The sequence below is a fragment of the Hylobates moloch genome, unplaced genomic scaffold (assembly GCF_009828535.3).
Source record: "Hylobates moloch isolate HMO894 unplaced genomic scaffold, HMol_V3 SCAFFOLD_12, whole genome shotgun sequence".
Classification (NCBI taxonomy): domain Eukaryota; kingdom Metazoa; phylum Chordata; class Mammalia; order Primates; family Hylobatidae; genus Hylobates; species Hylobates moloch.
The window spans coordinates 100007063-100028765 of NW_026652287.1; the positions used below are offsets into that span (position 1 = coordinate 100007063).

The following is a 21703-nucleotide window of genomic DNA, read 5'->3' on the forward strand; positions in this document are numbered from 1 at the left end:
ACATGCTGTTTTGTGTCAGAAGCATTTAGACAAACTTAAGGACTGTGCCTATAAAGTTAGTTTGGCTAACTCTGAGTAACCATATGATCAAAAATTAATAAACTGATATTTTCTATGCCATCTAATATGGCCATTTCATAAACCTTGTAAAGATTTTTTAAATAAACTGGTAGCATTTGTTATTTAAGTTGCTTAGATGAGATACTAAAGTGTTTATGAGAAAATTTAATTGGAAAAGAAAACATACCTGGTATATATTGAAATCTGCAAGTCTAACCACAACAGAACTAGACATTAGCTTAGGTTTTGATTGTTGAGATAATACTGAAGGTGTTCTGCATGTCCCTTTCAGAGGGTAATCCTTCTCTGCTGGAAACAAAAATACCTTTCAATTTGTTGCAAAATTATTTTTTAAAGTCACTCTTTTATTATTAAGGCAGGTACTAGAAATATATGTGAATACTAACTTCTCAAACAGGATAATATTTGTGGACATAGTTTATAAATTATAAAGTAATACAGGATGTAAGTTATTGTGATGATTATTCTTTTAAGAAGAATCACACATGTCACATTTAAGTTAGTCTCCTACAAAAACTCTGGAATGGGATTCTTGTTAAAAATGACGTATTTACATAGAAGTAGAAAGGGAAGGGTATGGGGGTGGGGAGGGGAGGGGCAGACAACAGGTGATTAGTGAATACAAAGGTACAGCTAGATAGGATAAGTAAATTCTAGCATTTATAGGGTGACTATAATTAATAATTTATTTTTTCAAATAGCTAGTAAGAGCAGATTTTGAATGTTTCCAACATAAAGAAATAACAAATGTCTGAGGTGACGAATATGCTAATTACTCTGCTTTTAGAGTTATACGTTTGTATACATGTAACAAAATATCACACTTCAATCCTTACTGGGCCAGCAAAAAAAAAAAAAAAGTAGTAGTATCACACTGTACCTCATAAATACGTACAATTATTATGTGTTGACTAAAAAAAAAAAAGAGAAATCTTCTAGAAAAATTCCACCTGGGTGTGACTATTATTGGTTGTATTAATTTTAAAAGTTCTTTGGTCCACAAGCCTATGTTGGTCTGAGCAAAGGATGCAGGGGTTTTAGACATTAATTAAAAACACTTGGCTTAGGCCGGGCGTGGTGGCTCACGCCTGTAATCCCAGCACTTTGGGAGGCTAAGGCGGGTGGATCACTTGAGGTCAGGAGTTTGAGACCACCCTGGCCAACACAGTGAAACCTTGGCTAACACAGTGAAACCTTGGCTCTACTAAAAATCCAAAAATTAGTTGGGTATGGTGGCACGTGCCTGTAATCCCAGATACTCAGGAGGCTGAGGCAGGAGAATCACTTGAACCCAGGAAGCAGAGGTTGCAGTGAGCCAAGATCACACCACTGCACTTCAGCCTGGAAGACAGAGTGAGACCCTGTCTCAAAGAAAAAAAAAAAAACAAAAAAACTTGGCTAGGCATGGTAGCTGACACTTGTAATCCCAGCACTTTGCAGAGGGCCAAGGTGGGAGGATCGCTTGAGGCCAGGAGTTTGAGACTACCCTAGACAACATAGCAAGACCCCCATTTCTACATTAAAAAGAAAAACAAAAAAAATACTCATTTACAGGAAATATTATCTCACACACACACACACACACACACACAGTGCAAACACCCTTAATATTAGGGGAATGCCATAATGTTATTATAGGTAAAATACCTGTTTGTGTGTGCTGGGGAGAGGCATGTGTTGGGGATTTAGGAGGTGAACCTACATTATGATCCCTCACAGCCTGTTTAAGCATTTCAACGTTGCACTCAAATTCATGCAATAACTCGTTGGCCCATCCATTTTTTGTCTTGGTTGCATCACTAAAATACATCCAATGATTACAACTATCTCCTGTAAAATGAATAACAGGTATTTCATTGAAAAATGTACAACTTTCATTTATTATATTATAGTAATGCTTCCAATGAGATTTAGTCATTTATTCAAGAAAGACTTTGATATCTGAAAAATTTACAGCCTTCACCTACATGTTATTCCGAAATATGAGTAAAACATTTGAAACAGAGGGAAAGAATGTCAAAAGCAAATCATCTGGAGGAGTTTCTATCTAGTACCCATTCTTAGTAGAAAATCACTAAGATTCAATTTAAAGCCATATGACTTGTCATCCTTCACTGGATGCTCAATTACCTGGTAAACCTGCATTAAACTGAATCCCAGAAAATATTATCAAATAAATAAAATCCTTTCATCAAAGATTTGTTATAAAGTTAACAAAAACCTAAACCACAAAAATGATAAGATGATGATGATTAAAACATTTAAGAAACCAATAAAACTTCTCAAGATGTACTCGGCCATAGTTAGTTTTCAGAAGAAAAATATAAAATCAGAATTATTAGGTTTCTCTGTAGCAACTAAGAAAAATGCACATAAAAGGGTTAAGACAATAAAATCAGGCCAGGCGCAGTGGCTCACATCTGTAATCCCAGCACTTTGGGAGGCTGAGGCAGGAGGTCGAGGCTGTAGTGAGCAGTGATCACACCACTGTACTTGTGAGGACTTGGACCAAAAAAAAAGAAAATCTACTCTATGAATGTTTCACACCTCTTCAAAAATAAACATCTAGTTAAAAATTTTATGCATTTGTAAGTTAATTTATGAGTCAGGAGGATAGTATATAAGACAAAATCCTTCAAAAGAGAATTATTATATTGAATGTTGGCAATGAAAATTTTAAATGAAAAAAATCGTACAACTTTTAAATTTAATCAGGTACCAACGCAGAAATGACAAACATTGGTAAAAAATGTGTAAACAAAAATGTGTGAACAGAAAAACTTTACCATTTTTTAAATGTCCTGGAAAACTCTATGATCTCTAGTTTGGTTTTTCTCACTTGTGTGAATGCTAAATACTAACAAAAGGCAAAAATGGTGTAAGGTCAAATTAATTTGGTCACAACAATCATACTTTTTTTTCTTTTCATTATTTGGGAGAAAGAATCTACCAATACTAGATTGTTAAGAGCCTATGAAATCTGGAATCATGTAATTTAGCTAAACGTACTCTTATTCTTAGCTTCATACTCTTTTCATTCTTAGCTTCATACTTTTCTAATTTTTAAACATATAAATCATTTAAAAATTTAAAACATTAATACTTGTTTTGTCACAACTAACAAAATAGCACAAACACATGTCCTCTGTACCCTGATTTTTTTTTTAAGTTTTAAATTGGTTATTTGGAAAACTGTCAATTTCTAAAAATTATGATTTCTAAACATCTACATAAATCTCAATATACACTGTATGACTACATTTCATGGCAATTCTACTTTCTTAGTAAAATACTGCCAGGAGAAAAATACCAGTCTCTTCATCTCATTTCCTGTTAACAAATAAAAGCAAAATAAAACTAAACTAAATAAATGAGCTATATAATTTGAAAACAATATTTATATCTTTTAAAGAAGCTGTTATACACACCTGCTTTATGATAAGGATAATAATCTATAGTTAGCTGTGTAAAAGAGAGTTGCATTGCCCCTCCAGTAATACGTCTGTTTGACTCTGGGGGAAAAAAAGGGAAAAAAAAATGTTAAGCCAATTATCAGAAAGATTTAATTTACCACAAAAAAATTTTAGCATACTTGGAGTCCAAGTAGTAATAACCGTCTCTCTTTTATGACAGCATATTAAGGATTTTAGGAAATATAATTCAATCCAATGAGTATTTACTGAGCCCCCTCATTTGTAAGGCACCAGGATAAAAGGTAAGAATGTAAGAATAGCAGAATCCCTGCCCTAGTAGAGTTCACAGACGATACTAGCAGAACTTTTATATTGACAAGGCCTCCCCATATGTCAGGCATTATTTTAAATACTTTAGGTAAACTTACTCATTTGGTTTTCATAACAACCGCATTTGATAGGTACAATCATTATTATCCCCATCTTCAAGATAAGGAAACTGAGGCACAAAGAGGCCAAGGACATACAGCTAGTTAAGTGCAAAGCTTGGATTTGAACCCAGGAAATCTTAAACACTACACCACATCATCCTACCTCTTACTGAAAAGGAAATTAAGGCTGGGCGCGGTGGCTCATGCCTGTAATCCCAGCACTTTGGGAGGCCGAGGCGGGCGGATCACGAGGTCAGGAGTTCGAGACCAGCAGTGAGCCGAGATCGAGCCACTGCACTCCAGCCTGGGCAACAGAGTGAGACTCCATTTCCAAAAAGAAAAAAGGAAGGGAAATTATTAAAAGTCTGTTAGGTTAGGTAAGTTGTCCAAAGTCACACAGCTATAGTAGATTACAAATTGGTATAACGTGAACATAAAAATCAAATTTTAAAACAAAATGGGAAATCAATCAGAAGAAAGAAAAATACAAACTGAGACATAGCTATGTACACACCCCCTATATTAATTTGTAAAATCCAATTTATCTCAACTAGTAGAATTTTCAGCACAGGTCTACAATCCCTTACGTAAAACCTTTGGAAAGCCAAAGGTTTCAGAATTCAGAAATGTTTAGATTTCACGACAGTAATATGATATGGTATATACAGGATATACCATGCAACACTCTCAGCAGGTTCTGAGGCAGCACTAATAAAAATAGCAATTCTGCAGCAAAACATAAATATTTATAAGAAGCAGGCAAAGAATAAAAAAAATGTATTGGTGTAAGTCAGGTTTTGCCACCAAATGAGTTTTTCACAAACATAATATTTCAGAGCCTTTTGGATTTCAGAATAGTGATTACAGACCTGTACCATTAAGGAGATATTTTGGTGGAAAGGTTTTCTTCCTAAATAATATCATTCAATTTATTCTATGAGGGAATAGTGAGGAATGTAAGGCCTTAGAAAACACTTTCTCCATTCTCATTCTTACTACTTAATCTTGACCACCTCATTTTCTTAGTTTGGTTTGTTCTAACTTTTTTGGATTTTCCTTTCAAATCTCTAAAGTAAAAGATGCCAACTATAAGTCAAATGACACAATGGTAGTCAGAACAAAAGATAACAAATCCCTCCACAAACCCAAAATCTTCCTCATCTTTGCCCCTCCAACCTTTTAGGCTGGAACCTTTTAGGATGCCTTGTCTAATGAAGGCAGGGTAACTTCTACTGCTAAGTATCCAGGGTCTCAATATTCACTTTCTCAGCTTCAAAACACTGGGAAAATGGCAAAAATTTTCATAGATATAGATCCTGATTCAGATCTGAGGCGCAGAGATCAGATAACTCTATTGTTTAAAGGTCTTCAGCCTGATTCTAATGCTCACCAAATTTTGAGAATTATAGTCCTTAAGGTAGGCCTACCTGCTGAACTCACTCCCAACACTTCTGGGCCAGGGATACTCTCCAGCAGAGAAACAAAAATGCCCAGCACCTAGATTACAGAACTACGTCTACTAAATAAGGAAAAATAACAAGGACAAAAACTAAAAGAAAATTCCTAACTGGAATTTTGCTTTCTAATCATATTTTCTAAGGATGGGAAGAGAGGTGGCCATAAAATATGTTAAACAGTCGCACAGCTGTGCTTCTATTCAAAATAGGTAGAAAAACTGCAATGCTGAAAACACATCTACAAATAATTATGAATTAAGTATGGACTAAAACTTAATTTGGAGACAATTTCAACATTATGAAAAAGTTAATTCAAAGGCAAGTCTAATACTTCATCATCCTCCTAGAGGATCATCTATTCAGTCTTTGATTTTTTAAAGCTAATTTTATTGTTAGCATTGATAGCTAACAAATAATTAAGCTTAAGTACTAACTGCTAAAGCAAAATAAAATTTCATACCAATATACGCTTCTAGTTGTGCCTTTCATCTATATATTCACATGAACACAGTTATGACAAATTATCTTACAGGACATTCTACACAACAGATTTAATAAACAATCCAGTTTTGTAGTCAATTCTAGAAAAACCAAAATAGTTTGAAATAAGCATGTTATTTTACCTTTTTCTTTAGCATGAATGTCATCACATATGTGTAGATCTAGATGAGAAATCACTAAATGATGGGAGGTTTCCTTAACATCAAAATCACTGAATAGTTTCACAATTGCATCATTTACATCAGGAGCATTTGAAGTTTGTGTTGTCTTCACTTGCTGGGCAGATGCGACTACTGTAGAGCTCTAAAAAGATTTGAAACTGCCTTATCACTGCCAATTTAAATACTGGAAATTTCACACAAAAATCTAAATATTTTCAGTCGAAAGTCATGAAAAATAACCATAATACATCTTATTTTTCATCAATAATACATTTTCCCTAAAATATTTTCTGAATTGCCTAAGAATAAAACCAAAATTTAAAAACTGTAAAACTAAGCTCACGCCTGTAATCACAACTCTTTGGGAGGCCGAGGCGGGCGAATCATCTGAGGTCAGGAGTTCAAGACCAGCCTCACTAACATGCTGAAACCCCATTTCTACTAAAAATATAAAAAATTAGCCGGGCGTGGTGCCGCATGCCTGTAATCCCAGCTACTTGGGAGGCTGAGGCAGGAGAATCACTTGAACCTGGGAGGCAGAGGCTGCAGTTAGCCGAGACTGTACCACTGCACGCCTGGGTGAAAAAGCAAGACTCCATATCAAAAAAAAAAAAAAAAAAACTGTAAAACTATACACAAATCAAATATGAACCCAATATATCTCACCAAATATCTCAAGTTATATTTAACATATTTATAGCCCTTGTTTTAGAAAATGTAGTTAACTCTTAAAGGCAGTTTATTTGAATATTATTAGTTATATATATTAAAAAGAAAACAAATGTGGGCCCTGTATACACTGTTATATATCTGACATGGTTGGGCTCTGTGTCCCCACCCAAATCTCATCTTGAATGGTAGTCCCACAATTCCCACGTGTTGTGGGAGAGACCTGGTGGGAGATAATTCAATCATGGGGGCGGCTTCCCCCATACTGTTCTGGTGGTAGTAAATAAGTCTCATGAGATCTGATGGTTTCTCAGGCATTTCTGCTTTTGCAGCTTCCTCATTCTTTCTTTGACTGCTGCCATCCATGTAAAATGGGACTTGATCCTCCTTGCCTTTCACCATGATTATGAGGCTTCCCCAGCCACATGGAACTGTAAGTCCAATTAAACCTCTTTCTTTTGTAAATTGCCCTGTCTCGGGTATGTCTTTATCAGCAGTGTGAAAAGGGACTAATATGATATCCTATAGAAATAACGTACATCTTTGTAGAAGCCCCTGTGATATTATTTAGTACTCTAAGTGCTCTGGTGCCTCTCCTAAAAGATGTGGTATGTCCTTTGAACTTGAATAACTAAAGAAGCCAGAAACGAGACAGGATTTATAAATAGATTGTGAGTTCAAATATTTTTCTCCCTAAAGAGAAATAGTATAGAACCCTGTTGATACATAAAAATATATATGAACCTCTAGTAGCCTAAAATGATTTTGTATATATAACTATAATGTAAGATTATCTGACACATGAGCCACAAAACTGTAGATGAATTTTTATAATAATTATGATAAAGGAGACCAAATTTTCCACTTTAAAAATTAACAATGTTCAAATTTAGAACAAGTTATTAACGAAAGATAAAGAAAATCAAAGTATATGTATTTTGTATGTATATATTTATACATATTACATCTATGAAGAACTATGATCATACTGTAAAAGAACTGCAAAGTATACTTAGTAAATGAGAATCTCTTCATGAAAATGACTGCAGCCCACAGTAAGTAAAGAGACAGGTGAAATACAGCTGTAAAACGTTAAATACTATAGACTCCAGAAAACTTTTTATTAATTAATTGTTAATCTGATGTCAATCAAACAATTTTTCTCCTGTTTTTCCCATTTTCAAAGCTTTAACAAGACTGTATTTATGTCTATGATGGTGCTATTTAAAATACTCTCCAGTACTTCTTTATGTTTTCTCCCTTCTTTATCAAGATAAATACTGATAAAAATAAAAATATAAACATTAATCTACCTACAAACCTTTTTCTTCATACTATGGTAAAGTCAGGTTTTTGGACGCTATTTCTGGAAGAAAAAAAAAAATGGGCCACTATAAGCTCTCTGCCTCATGAATAATCCTTTTTTTTTTTTTTTTGAGGCAAAGTCTCACTCTGTTACCCAGGTTGGAGTGTAGTGGCATGATCTCAGCTCACTGCAACGTCCACCTGCCGGGTTCAAGTGATTTTCCTCCCAAGTAGCTGGGATTACAGGCATGCACCATCACGCCTGGCTAATTTTTTTTTTTTTTTGAGATAGAGTCTCACTGTCACCCAGGCTGGAGTGTAATGGCATGATCTCGGCTCACCGCAACCTCTGCTTCCCAGTTCAAGCGATTCTCCTGCCTCAGCCTCCGGAGTAGCTGGGACTACAGCGCCCACCACCATGCCCGGCTAATTTTTGTATTTTTTTAGTAGAGACGGGGTTTCACCACATTGGCCAGGCTGGTCTCGAACTCCTGACCTTGGGATCCGCCTGCCTTGGCCTCCCAAAGTACTGGGATTACAGGCGTGAGCCACAGTGCCCAGCCCCTTATTTATTTTACTTACTTATTTTATTCATTTTTAGATGGATCTCGCTGTCCCCAGGCTGGATCATGGCAAAATCGGTCACTGCAACCCGCCTCCAGACGGAGTCTTGCTCTGTCGCCCAGGACAGAGTGCAGTGGTGCAATCTCAGCTCACTGCAACAACCTCCGCCTCCCAGGTTCAAGAGATTATCCTGCCTCGGCCTCCTGAGTGGCTGGGATTACAGGCATCCACCACCATGCCTGGCTAATTTTTGTATAGACAGGGTTTCACCATGTTGGCCAGGCTGGTCTTGAACTTCTGACCTCAAAAGATCCGCCCACCTCGGCCTCCCAAAGTACTGGGATTACATTGCACCTGGCCCCTATGAATAATGTTAACAACTCTTAATTTTCAAAATAGTCTTCTTTCTATTTTAGAGAAGAATAAAATGAAGCTAAGCAAATACTTATAATAGAAATAGTTATAATAGAAAACAACTGCCTAGTTGTAAAGTTGAGCAAAGAAACACTGTTAACTAATTCACTTTCTGACATGCTGTCTTGGGACCTGAAACAATCAGATTAGGACATTCTGTGTGACATCTGAAGTAGTGACATGATAACTACTACCCAAGAAAGCAATTCTGTGGTGATGGTTAAGTATATCCACTATAAAATATGATGGAGCAACAAAACGTAATAGCTACAAAGACTAAAGACATGGAAGAAACTTGCATATGCCCACTAACTACAACTAGGAAAAAGTACATATGCTGGGGCAAAAACCTGTAAGAAAATACCTCAAAATACTAACTACAACTAAGAAAAAGTACATAGGCTGGGGCAAAAACCTGTAAGAAAATACCTCAAAATGGTAGCACAGGTTTTATTAGCACAGTGAGATTACAAAATTTTGTCCTTGTTACTAGTTTCCTAATAGATATGTATCTAGTTTTCTAATCCATATTCCATTTTATATAAACATATCCACATATTATAAGAGCTATATAGTAATATCAACCTTCAATCTTTTTTTGACAGGGTCTCATCTGTCACCAGGTGAGGCAGTGGGCCTAGGTCATGCAAGTCTGCCTCTGGTTCAGCCTTCCCCCATTACAGGCATGAGCCACCGCGTCCAGCCCAATCTATTAGTCTTTAACTACGACTGCCATCTCTGTTAATCACAACCTAAGCTACCAAAATCTTCCTTGCAAGCCTTAACAGAATAGTATTTATGTCTATGATGGTAATATTGTAAAATACTCTCCTGTACTTCTTTCCTTATACTTTTTCAGCTTCAAAATGACTTTTCTTACCCTCATCTCCCTTAAATCTACTTCCTTCTGCCTTCCCTTATTGGCTAATGGTGCTACCAACTGTCATTCTAAAGTTCTGAACTTTTCTCTCTTCCTTATCCGCAACTTACTTAAAAACTTCCACTGGATCCCAAACACCCACAAGAAAATGTCCAAATTCTTCAATACATTATACAACATGTTTCATATACAGTCACTGCAAACTTTTGTTTCAACTCAGGCTACCAGTCCAGGAAAACCATTCTATGTTAGAGCCCAGTGGTCTGTTTGCCAAATGTTTAATATCAGGTCCCCCAGAGAATTCTGCAGATGCCTCATGGATGAATAATTTATTGGTAGAATAATACAGAGTTTACCTTCAATTCTATATCTCTTTGTTTTTATGACTACAGGCTCTAGAAGACCTTGTTCACATAAATAGACAGATTGGAAGGAAAGCAGTTTTGTTTTAGCCATGTGACTCGATTCTTTCAATGCCTTCAAGTTACCTGCCAGGATTCACAAAGTGATCTACTATAAAAAATTACTTTAATAATCTCTAATAGCTGACAATTACTTGATCTTTCTTCACATGTGTTGAAAACAACTAAAAATCATCTGGCTTGCAATTTCCAACATGAATAGCAATATTTCAAATTGCCACTCTATCTTGTTTCCCAGAGGGGTTTTTACCCGCTTCCTGTTCAAATCCATCCTAGTAAGACTGAGGATGAGTACTAATGTCTTTCATTTATAAAGTAGGATTAGAGTCATTATGGAAAGGGAAAACCAGTCTGACATCTTAATGCAACCATATTCTCTGGCAGATCAAGTTTAAGAAAGAATACACATCAAGGTGGAATGTGTGGAACTCAATTTCTTTAAAATATAAAACTTGGAAAATTGTAATATATCCTGAGACATGTGAACCTCACTCCTAAAAACGCTACTCTAGTAACACCAAATTTCTTATCTTTACCAGAAAATATCATGATCTTTAAAAATACTATATTTCTGCAGATTCTATTGTCTCTTCTGAAATGCCTTTTCCCTATGTCTGCCTGTGAACTGCTACTCATTTCTAAGACATAATTTTATTAACCTCTTTGTGAAACCTTTCCACACCCTGCAAGCAATTAACTAAAACCTCTCTGTGTTTCTGTAGTCCCTACACAGAACCCTTTCCCTTACTTCTTCATGCTAGCATTTATGTTGAACTACAATGATTTGGGGATTTGTTTGTTTTTCTTTTTTCTTTTTTTTGGAAACAGATCTCACTCTGTTACGCAGGCGGAAGTGCAGGGGTGCAATGGCTTGCCCTCCTGGGTTCAAACAATCTTCATGCCTCAGTCTCCCAAGTAGCTAAGGACTGCAGGTATATGCCACCACCACCACACTTGGGTGATTTTTAAATTTTTTGTAGAGATGGGGACTCAATATATTGCCCAGGCTGGTCTTGAATTACTGGCCTCAAGTAAACCTCCTGCCTCAGCCTCCCAAAGTACTGGGATTATAGACATGAGTCCCTGTCCCCCACTTACAAAGATTTGTTTCATATTTGACTAACCATTATTCTCTAAGGTTCTTCAGGCCAGGGTCAGATGATATTCATTTTTACATCAGTGTCTACCCCTACCCCTGCACCTTAGGACATAGTAGGGAGGCAATAGATAATGCCAATGTGATATTCATTGAAAGCCTAGGCCGGGCGTGGTGGCTCACACCTGTAATCCCAGCACTTTGGGAGGCCGAGGCGGGCAGATCACTTAAGGCCAGGAGTTCGGGACCAGCATGGCCAACACAGCGAAACTCCATCTCTAACAAAATTACAAAACAAATTAGCTGGGCGAAGTGGCACTTGCCTGTAGTCCCAGCTACGCAGGGGGCTGAGGCACGAAAATCGCTTGAACCTGGGAGGTGGAGGTTGCAGTGAGCTGAGATTGTGCCAGTGAACTCCAGGGTGGGCTAAAGAGAGACTCTGTCTCAAAAAATAAAGAAAGCCTAAATGTATGCCATTCTCATGTACAAAGCTGGACCACCAACAAGCTATATATCTGAGATGCATAACACTGTTTCCAAGGAAATAGCTTCATAGGTGTATAATTTTATAATATCTAGTTAAATTTTTACTAGAGGTAGATATAAAAATTCATTTATACTTTGCATAAAATTATTAAAAATATTATCCATTATAACAGTCACTGTCTCTTCTATAAAGACCTTGATGTACTGGTACTCAGAACTTACTACTGGGAAAGAACCAGAAAAACTTTTCCTCTCCATACCAACTAATAATGCTCTATACAAACTAATAATCACTTTTAAGAAAGTGATAAATAGCTCATTATGCTTGTCCCTGTTCTTGCCCCAGCCATCAGACAACTCCAACAGAAGTTTTGTGTTCAATTTCAGCAATTCCTTATGGCTTTGATTCTCTGCACAATTAACTCTCACATGTCCTCTCTTGCCTATAATTACCCAGGTTTTTTCCTCATTTGCTTTTACTTTAGTAGTTTTAAAACTGTACTCTTTTAACTTCCTAAACAGAGGTATTAAAACATCAAATACTTTTATGTCATCATTAACTTCAGTGCCTAATACAGAGCTCTAAACAAAATAAACACTAACAGATACAAATACATTTAATATGTTTTCATATAGCTACTACTTATATAAAATTACATAAAAGATGTCTAGATAAAGAAGATTCTTGTACTCAAAACCTCACAATCTGTTTCTTAAAGAAAATAAAAAACAATTCCTTCTAATTTTTAAACTATTTTCATGTAAAGTAAGTATTTTTCCTGTTAATTTTATAGCTTACCTGTGTAGGTTCAGGAGCCATACTCTTCCTTTGTTCTGTTGATTTTTCTATTGCTTCACTAAGAGACTTTGCATATTGTACCATAGCTTTCAACTGGGAATCAGTTAAAACCCATAATAAGTCATCCAATATTAGAACTAACTTTGTTGCTATGACATTGCAGTCCTTTAACTGTAGGAAAAAAAAATGTTTTATAAAATTAAGCCAAGATATAAACCTTATAATACACTTGTATTAAAAAATGTTTTCAAAACCTTTTTGAATAGAATTAAATATGGATTCTTCCTTCATACAAGAAGTATTTACTGGCAGGGCACAGTGGCTCATGCCTGCAATCCCAGCACTCTGGGAGGCCAAGGCAGGTGGATCACCCGAGGTCAGGAGGTCAAGGCAGGTGGATCCCCCAAGGTCAGGAAGTCAAGACCAGCCTGGCCAACATGGTGGAAACCCTGTCGCTACTAAAAATACAAAAATTAGCCAGGTATGGTGGCGGACACCTGTGTAATCCCAGCTACTTGGGAGGTGGAGGCAGGAGAATTGCTTGAGCCCAGGAGGCAGATGTTGCAGTGAGCGGAGATAGCGCCACTGCACTCCAGCCTGGGCAACAGAGAGAAACTCTGTCTCAAAAAAAAAAAAAAAAAAAGTAGTAGTATTTACTGAGTTCCTATAATATGAGAGGAGTATCTCCTAGTACTAGAGATGCAGTGGTAACAAAAGACAGACAAATCCTTGTACCTTACAAGTTATATGGCACTTATATAACTTAATTTTGTATTTATAGCTGATAAATTATATAATTACTTGTATTAATTCAAAGATTCAATAGAAGAAATGAAATTATAAGACAGTAAATGTTCAACAAATATTTGGCAACTGAGAAATATATTCAATTTACCAAAAATAAAAATGTTTAGGCCAGGCATCGTGGCTCACACCTATAATACCAACACTTTGGGAGGTCAAGACAGAAGGACTGCTTGAAGCCAGGAGTTCATGACCAGCCTGGACAACAGAGCAAGACCCTGTCTCTACAAAAAAAATAAAAATAAGCTAGGCATGGTGGTGCATGCCTATAGTCTCAGCTACTTGGGAGGCTAAGGCAGGAGGATCCCTTGAGCCCAGGAGTTCGAGGCTGCAGTGAGCTAGGATTGTGCCACTGTACTCCAGCCTGGGCAACAGAGCAAGACCCCATCTCCAAAAATAAAAATAAAAGTAAGGCAGAGGCAGGAGGATCACAAGTCCAGGAGCTCAAGACCAGTCTGGGCAATATAATAACACCTCATCTCTACAAGTAACTTAAAAAATTATTCAGGCATAGTGGTGTGTGCCTGTTGTCCCAGCTACTTGAGAAGCTGAAGTGGGACAATCACTTAAGCCTGGGAGGTCAAGGTTTCAGTGAGCCTGGATCATGCCACTGCAATCAAGCCTGGGCAATATAGTGAGATCTCATCTCAAAAAAAACAAAATAAGATAAAAATAAAAACAACAACAAAAAACCTTTGAAAAATCTATTAAACCTAAGACTGAAGAACATTATACCAGTTTTCTATAAATATTATCTGAGTAACTATACCTCCTTTTATTTTGTATTATTTTAATATGCCACTGGTAATATGCCAATATTTCACCTAAGACATTGTTTAAAATTTCCTATAATTAACTAATAGTTAACACACAAATCAAAAAGTCAAATCCAAGAGTTAACATATGAATCAAAAATGTAATCTTGTTGACTCACCCTTCTTTTAAGTGTGACTCTGATTTTTGATTGGTTGGTTATTAATCGAACAGGAGCACTCATAATTTCAAGATGTGAACTTTGGGTGGCATCTGCCTCTATTCTTATCATCTGCCAATTTATTTCTTTAAAAGTCAAAACCTAAGGAGAACACAGAGATTAACTTCATTTACTCATGCAAAACAGAATGAGAAAAATGTAGATTTTTGAAAACAAAGCAAATGTATATTCTCAGTTAATTTTCACATGACATTTTAGATATATTCACCATGTTTTTATTTTTGTAAATTGTATTATTCCATCAAATTCAATTACACATCTTCATATTCATATTCATCATATGTAAAGCTGTTAATACTTTTATTCTAAATAATTCAGTTAATGTAAAGCTCAAATGCATTAAATCACGTTACCAAGAAACAAACAACATATTTTAGTTTGGGGAATTTAAAAATTCAATTCTGAGTAGCTGAGAAGTTAAAATAGGGCTTTAAAGGGAAAGATTTACTAGAGTAAAAGCATTAAAATGTGCACATTTTATAACTGAATGATTAAGAGTAATACAGAGACCTGGGTGCAATGGTTCAGGCCTGTAATCCCAGCACTATGGGAGGACAAGGCAGGTGGACAGCTTGAGCCCAGGAGTATGAGACCAGCCTGGGCAACATGGCAAAACCCTGTCTCTACCAAAAATACAAAAATTAGGCAGGCGCAGTAGTACATGCCGTTAGTCCCGGCTACTCAAGATGCTGAGGTGGGTGGGAGGATCACCTGAGCCCAGGGAGGTCAAGGCTGCGGTGAGCCGTGATTGCGCCACTGCATTCCAGCCTGAGCAACAGAGTGAGACCCTGTCTCCCCCGCACCCTCCCCCAAAAAAAGTAATACAGAGAAAAGCAAAGTTAAAAGGCAACCACGAGATGTGATTTGTTTAATCGTCCTCTTTTCCTTGTCACTAAATGAAACATTTAAAAAAGAAAGAAAAAAAAGTTACCTCTCCTCTCTGTGGATCCTGAATACGAGTAAATCTCAAATCTCCGTGTTCCCAGTGTGCATTTACACTATAGATCCGAAGATGAGAAAGTTCAAACGATGCATTGAAGGCTTTTGCTCCAATTCTGATGACTATAGAATTTACAGAAACAGAAATTCCCTCAACTACTTTTTCAGCAAAGCCGTATTCACTGGAAAAACAAAGCAAAATAAAATACACTAATGACAAAACTAATTTTTACAAGTTCTATTAGTATTTGCACATTTCTGGTCAGGGATGGTGGCTCATACCTGTAATCCCAGCACTTTGGGAGGCTGAGGCAGGCAGATCACTTGAGGCCAGGAGTTCAAGACCAGCCTGGCCAACACAGTGAAACCCCATCTCTACTAAAAAAAAAAAAAAAAAAACACAGAAAATTAGCCAGGCACAGTGGCACGTGTCTGTAATTTCAGCTACTTGGGAGGCCGAGGCACGAGAATCACCTGAACCCAGGAGGTGGAGGTTGCAGTGAGCTGAGATCGCAACACTGCACTCCAGCCTGGGTGACAGAGCAAGACTCTGTCTAAAAATATAGATAGATAGATAGACAGATAGACAGACAGATAGATTTGCACATCACCATATTATTATTATTATTTTTTTTTCTGAGACAATCTCAGTGCAGTGGCGTGATCTCAGCTCACTGCAACCTCTACCTCCCGGGTTCCAGCAATTCTTGTGCCTCAGCCTCCGGGGTAGCTGGGATTACAGGCATGCACCACCATACCTGGCTAATTTTTTGTATTTTTAGTAGAGATTGGGTTTCACCATATTGGCCAGGCTGGTCTCAAACTCCTGTCCTCAGATGATCTGCCCACCTTGGCCTCCCAAAGTGATGGGATTACAGGCGTGAGCCACCAGGCCCAGTTTATTCATTTTTATATTGAAAAATAAATGTTTTTTATTAAAACAATAATCTAAGCTGGGCCTGGTGGCTCACGCCTGTAATCTCAGCACTTTGGGAGGCCAAGGCAGGAGGATCTCTTGAACCTGGAGTTCGAAACTAGCCTGAGCAATATAGCAAGATCCCTGTCTCCACAAAATATTTTAAAAGGCCACACATGGTAGCTCATGCCTGTAATCCCAGCACTTTGGGAGGCCACTTGAACCTAGGAGTTCAAGACCAGCCTGGACAACACAGACAGACTTTATATCTGTACGAAATTTTAAAAACTAGCTGAGCATGGTAACACTCGCCTGTGGTCCCAGATACTCACAAGGCTGCAGTGGGAGGATCTCTTGAGCCCAGGAGGCAGAGGTTACAGTGAGCTGAGATGAAACCACTGCGCTCTAGCCTGGGCAACAGGGCGAGACCTTGTCTCAAAATTAATTAACTAATTGATTAATTAGTTGGACATGGCGGTGCATGTCTGTGGTCTCAGCTACTTGGGAAGCTGAGGTGGGAGGATCACTTGAGGCCAGGAGGTCGAGGCTGCAGTGAGCTGTGATCATGCTACTGCAGTCTAGCCTGGGTGACAGAGAGAGATTACATTTCAAAAAATAAATAACTAAATAAAACAGGAAAACAAACCTCAAACACAACAATCTAGTCTAGTTACACATAAGTTATTAAAAAAAAATGCTATTCTCAGCCAGGCACAGTGACAGTGGCTCTCACCTGTAATCCTAGCACTGTGGGAGGCCAAGGCAGGTGGATCACTTTAGCCCAGGAGTTCGAGACCAGCCTGACCAACAAGGAGAAATCCTGTCTCTACTAAAAATACAAAAAAGTTAACTGGGCATGGTGGCATGTGCCTGTAGTCCCAGCTACTCGGGAGGCTGAGCTGAGAGGATCGCTTCGGTATGGGAGGTGGAGGTTGCAGTGAGCTGAGATGGCACCACTGCACTCCAGCCTGGGCAACAGAGTGAGACCTTGTCTCAAAAAAACAATAAAAAAATAAGTTTTTTAAAAAAAACGCTCTTCTCATTCTCTAAACCTTTTCTGGTTCTCAGGGCTGCACACTTTTTTTTTTTTTAATACTCTTCTTAAAATGTAAAAGACTTTTTGGCTGGGCACAGTAGCTCACACCTATAATCCAAGCACTATGAGAGGCAAAGGGAGGAGGATTGCTTGAGCCCAGGAGTTAAAATCAGCCTAGGCAACACATAGAGACCATCATCTCTACAAAAAAATACAAAAAACTAGCCAGGTATGGTGACTCGCACCTGTAGTCCCAACTACTTGGGAGGCTGAGGTGGGAGGATCAATTGAGCCTGGGAGGTCAAGGCTGCAGTGAGCCAAGATCACGCCACTGCATTCCAGCCTGGGCAACAGAGTGAGAACCAAAAATACATATTCACATTCTACTTTTTTTTTTTTTACTCTGAACACCACTCAATGAATGTATTCATTTTATTGATATCCATTCCAGACCTACTGAATCAGAAATTCAAGAAAAGGAGCTTCAGAGACTTTGTAGATTTAATAAGCACTCTAAATGACTGTTACAATCAGGCAAGTCTGAAAAATGCTGAAATAGATTAACCATACTGCCGTATGTCAAAATATGAGGATGATTTAAATAGATTAAATCATCACATGATTAGAAAGCCAAAATTAGAAAGCTTACGATACTATAAAAACAAGAATTAGGAAGAACACTATCAACTATACTAAGCACACAAGGACAAAATGATTCATTTTAGTTCTTTCTGACTCTAGCCAACCTAAAGGCCAACAACTATTCTATGAAACCTGAAATCATAATCTAACCTGTAAAATCTGAAGTTGCGGGATGATGCTACATTACAAAGAAGTTAACATGAAAGCTCTTTTCCCAGTCACTAATATCTGTAGTCCAAATATAAACTGCACATCTGACAAACGTGGCCTTTAGTCAACTCTTAGAAGTGGAATGAATCACCATTAGATTCCCATGGCATGCACTGTAGGTATTCTCATGGCATGCACTAACATAAAGGTGGCTCAACCTTTGTAAAAGAGGAGTAAGTGAGTGTGTGTCTGTGTACACACACGAATGCATTCACCCTCAAGAAAAGTTTTATCAATTGTTTTACATAACACCTAGAACACTACACATGTTCAGAGCTGCCATTTTACGCAACATAAGGAGGCATTAATCACATTAAAAATCTATGTGAACAACTGATGTGAATGCAAAAATAATGCAGAAATCCTGTTGTAGAAAAATCATGTATAGTTCTAGATTGAAATTTAACTGAGTGCAAAAAAGCAGACAATATATTTTTAAAAATTTAGTAAGTTCTAAGTTTTCAAAAAGACTTTATGAAATGATCCCCATACTTCTGCTTTATTAGCATCTGATTTTCATCTATCAAAATACAACCTGTGGAAAGCAAAAACATTTTAAACTTAATGAATTTTAGAGTAACCCAAAAGGTCTGTAATTTAAGACATCAACTCTTTTTTTTTTTTTTTTTTTTTTTTTGAGACAGAGTCTCTCTCCATCACCCAGGCTGCAGTGCAGTGGCATGAGCTCAGCTCACTGCAGCCTTGACCTCCCGGGTTCAAGCAATTCTCCTGCCTGGGCCTCCTCAGTAGCTGCGAATACAGGCGTATACCACTGCACCCAGCTAATTTTTGTATTTTTGCTAGAGACAGGGTTTCACCATGTTGGTCAAGCTGGTTGCAAACTCCTGACCTCAGGTGATCCGCCCACCTCAGCCTCCCGAAGTGCTGGTATTACAGGCGTGGGCCACTACACCGAGCCCAACTTAACTTTTTTTTTTTTTTTTTTTTGAAACGGAGTCTCGCTCTGTCACCAAGGTTGGAGTGCAATGGTGCAATCTTGGCTCACTACAACCTCCGCCTCCCAAGTTCAAGCAATTCTCCTGCCTCACCCTCCGAAGTAACTGGGATTAAAAGTGCACGGCGCCATGCCCAGCTAAAGTTTTTTGCATTTTAGTAGAGACAGGGTTTCACCGTTTTGCCCAGGCTGGTCTCAAACACCTGAGCTCAGGGAATCCACCTGCCTCGTCCTCCCAAAGTGCTAGGATTACAGGCATGAGCCACCGTGACCGGCCCCCAACTTAACTCTTAAGAGTCATAAAAGTTCCACTGATGCACAGAAAATGATATGCAGAGAAACTGATCAGATGCTATCTGATTTATATAATGCCTAAATTCTTCTGCTTCCACTTTCTGCTGCTGCTCTGCCATTAGTTAATCACTATTATTTAATAATAGCAAGGAAAGCAAGATGAATAAAGGAAGTTAAAAGTCAAATCTGCAACTTTGCAATGTATATAACTAAAACTGTAAAATGTTTGATGGGAGAGCTGACTGAAATACAGGCCATTTGAGGTTAAGGCTTTTTTTTTTTTTTTTTTTTTTTTAGTGTCCTGTTGCTGCCAATAATGGAGTTGACTATAGAAAAGAACTCCCTTTGGCAGTCATGCAGATTAATGGAAGTAGCTTACCTTTGTCCTGAAGCAGTTGCAATTGGTGATGGGCCATTAGGGCTTCTTGGTTCTTCACATGTACTCATTTCCATTATTACTTTATCCAGGGACTAATAAAAACGTTAAAACGTAAACAATTAGATTATTTATTCTATGTATATTATTAAAGTATTATTTAAGATTATTTTCTCTTTCATTTTTCTTTAGGAAGAAAGTAAAAAGTAAGCAGAGTCATTTAAGTGTCTCTCTACAGGTCTAAAAACACAAATGCCAAAAAAGAACACAAAGCACTCAATTGGTTCTCAAGGCATTTATTATCTAGTGGAAAAACTGTGTGTATTACAGGTGTTTGGGGGTGGGGAATTAAGACATAGCCATTAACTACTGAAATCATCAGATTTCATGAAAACAGAATCTCTATTCCCAGATATATTCATTGATAAAATTATACATTAATAAGTAGGATTGAACTACCCCAAAAAGCTTACCACAATCTAAGATCTGAGCTATGAGACACAAAACTATGGGAAATATAAAATAAGCAGGAAATGTGAAAAAAAATAAACACTCCCATAATGGAAAAGGTTCTTTCTCAGGGTAATACTTTTTTCCTTGAAGAAAGATCTAATGTCCTTAATAGCCATCACTAACACAACTCCAGCCATTCCTCATTCTCTATTTCATATATAGCATTTATTATTATCTGAAACTGTCTTGTTTTATTCATGTTCTTGATCATTGTACTTTTTAAATGAATGAATAAATAATCAATTTTCTTCAACTTTCCTTAAAAAGCAAAGTATATTAAAGAACATATTTCATAATTTACTAGATCAGTAAAAGGAGAAACAAAGACAGTCTGAATCAAATGTTATTGAAAGAATAATCCCATAGTACATCAACAAAGAGTTAAATGATGCAATAAAATACTATACCAATTTAGAACATAGTATTCTAGACCTGAAAAACTTTAAAGATGCTCCTACTTTAAAGTTAAAGCTTCTCATTTAAAGGATGAAAAACCTGAGTCCTATCAAAATAAAATGAAAGCTAACTGGTGAAAAATCCAGACTATATTTCCATGAAACAAAAAATTACTATGAACGGAGTAGCTAGATAATGTATATATATAAATGTTTATTTCTAAAGTGGTTTCAGAACTCACCAAACAGATGGGATGTGTTTTCAGTTTTGTCCATGGGATCTACGAATGAAAAATTTTTAATTTAAGATCAATCATTAAGAAGAAAATAATGTGAACAGTAATCAATACAGGTGTTATATTAATATAGGACAGACACACCAAATTATATAAAATCACTTTTCTTAAACTACAAAATAAACTGAGCAACTCACTCATACTTTTGAAATCAGATGTACCCATTTTATGTAAGAAATTATTACTAGCTATATCTTCTCAGTCATCTTTTGAATCGAAATCGTAAGTTTTTTTTGTTTTATTTTTTGTTTTTGAGACAGAGTCTCTTTCTGTTGCCCAGATTGGAGTGCAGTGGCACGATCTCGTCACTGCAACCTCCACCTCCTGGGTTCAAGCAATTCTCGTGCCTCGGCCTCCCAGTAGCTGAGATTACAATCAAGTGCCACCACGCCTGGCTAATTTTTGTATTTTGAGTAGAGACAGTGTTTTGATATGGTGGCTAGACTGGTTTCTAACTCCTGGCCTCAAATGATCCACCCAACTCGGCCTCTCAAGGTGCTGGGATTACAGGCGTCCATCACCATGCCTGGCCAATTTCAGGTTCTTTTAAGTATCTTTTTTTAACAATCCTTAAAACAAATCTTAATATCATAATTTAAACGAAGAGCTTAACAACCTGTTTAATCCTAAAATTCTGAGCAATCATTTTGTAAA

The 21703-nt window shown here is 37.2% G+C and overlaps 1 protein-coding gene across 4 annotated transcripts in view; it reads right to left on the reverse strand.

Moving 5' to 3' along the window:
• Positions 1-21703, reverse strand: part of BLTP3B (bridge-like lipid transfer protein family member 3B) — a 102610-nt gene that overhangs the window by 45846 nt on the left and 35061 nt on the right. For 3 of the 4 annotated variants that reach the window (XM_032171006.2, XM_032171008.2, XM_032171009.2), the window contains 9 exons: positions 20996-21034; positions 19849-19940; positions 15409-15598; positions 14418-14558; positions 12680-12850; positions 6006-6186; positions 3510-3593; positions 1729-1911; positions 248-369 (listed from right to left, as the gene is read on the reverse strand). In XM_032171006.2, the coding sequence (XP_032026897.1) occupies positions 248-369; positions 1729-1911; positions 3510-3593; positions 6006-6186; positions 12680-12850; positions 14418-14558; positions 15409-15598; positions 19849-19940; positions 20996-21034 (1203 nt within the window). The remainder of the gene's footprint in view (positions 1-247; positions 370-1728; positions 1912-3509; positions 3594-6005; positions 6187-12679; positions 12851-14417; positions 14559-15408; positions 15599-19848; positions 19941-20995; positions 21035-21703) is intronic. The other variant, XM_032171007.2, reaches the window with a different exon arrangement.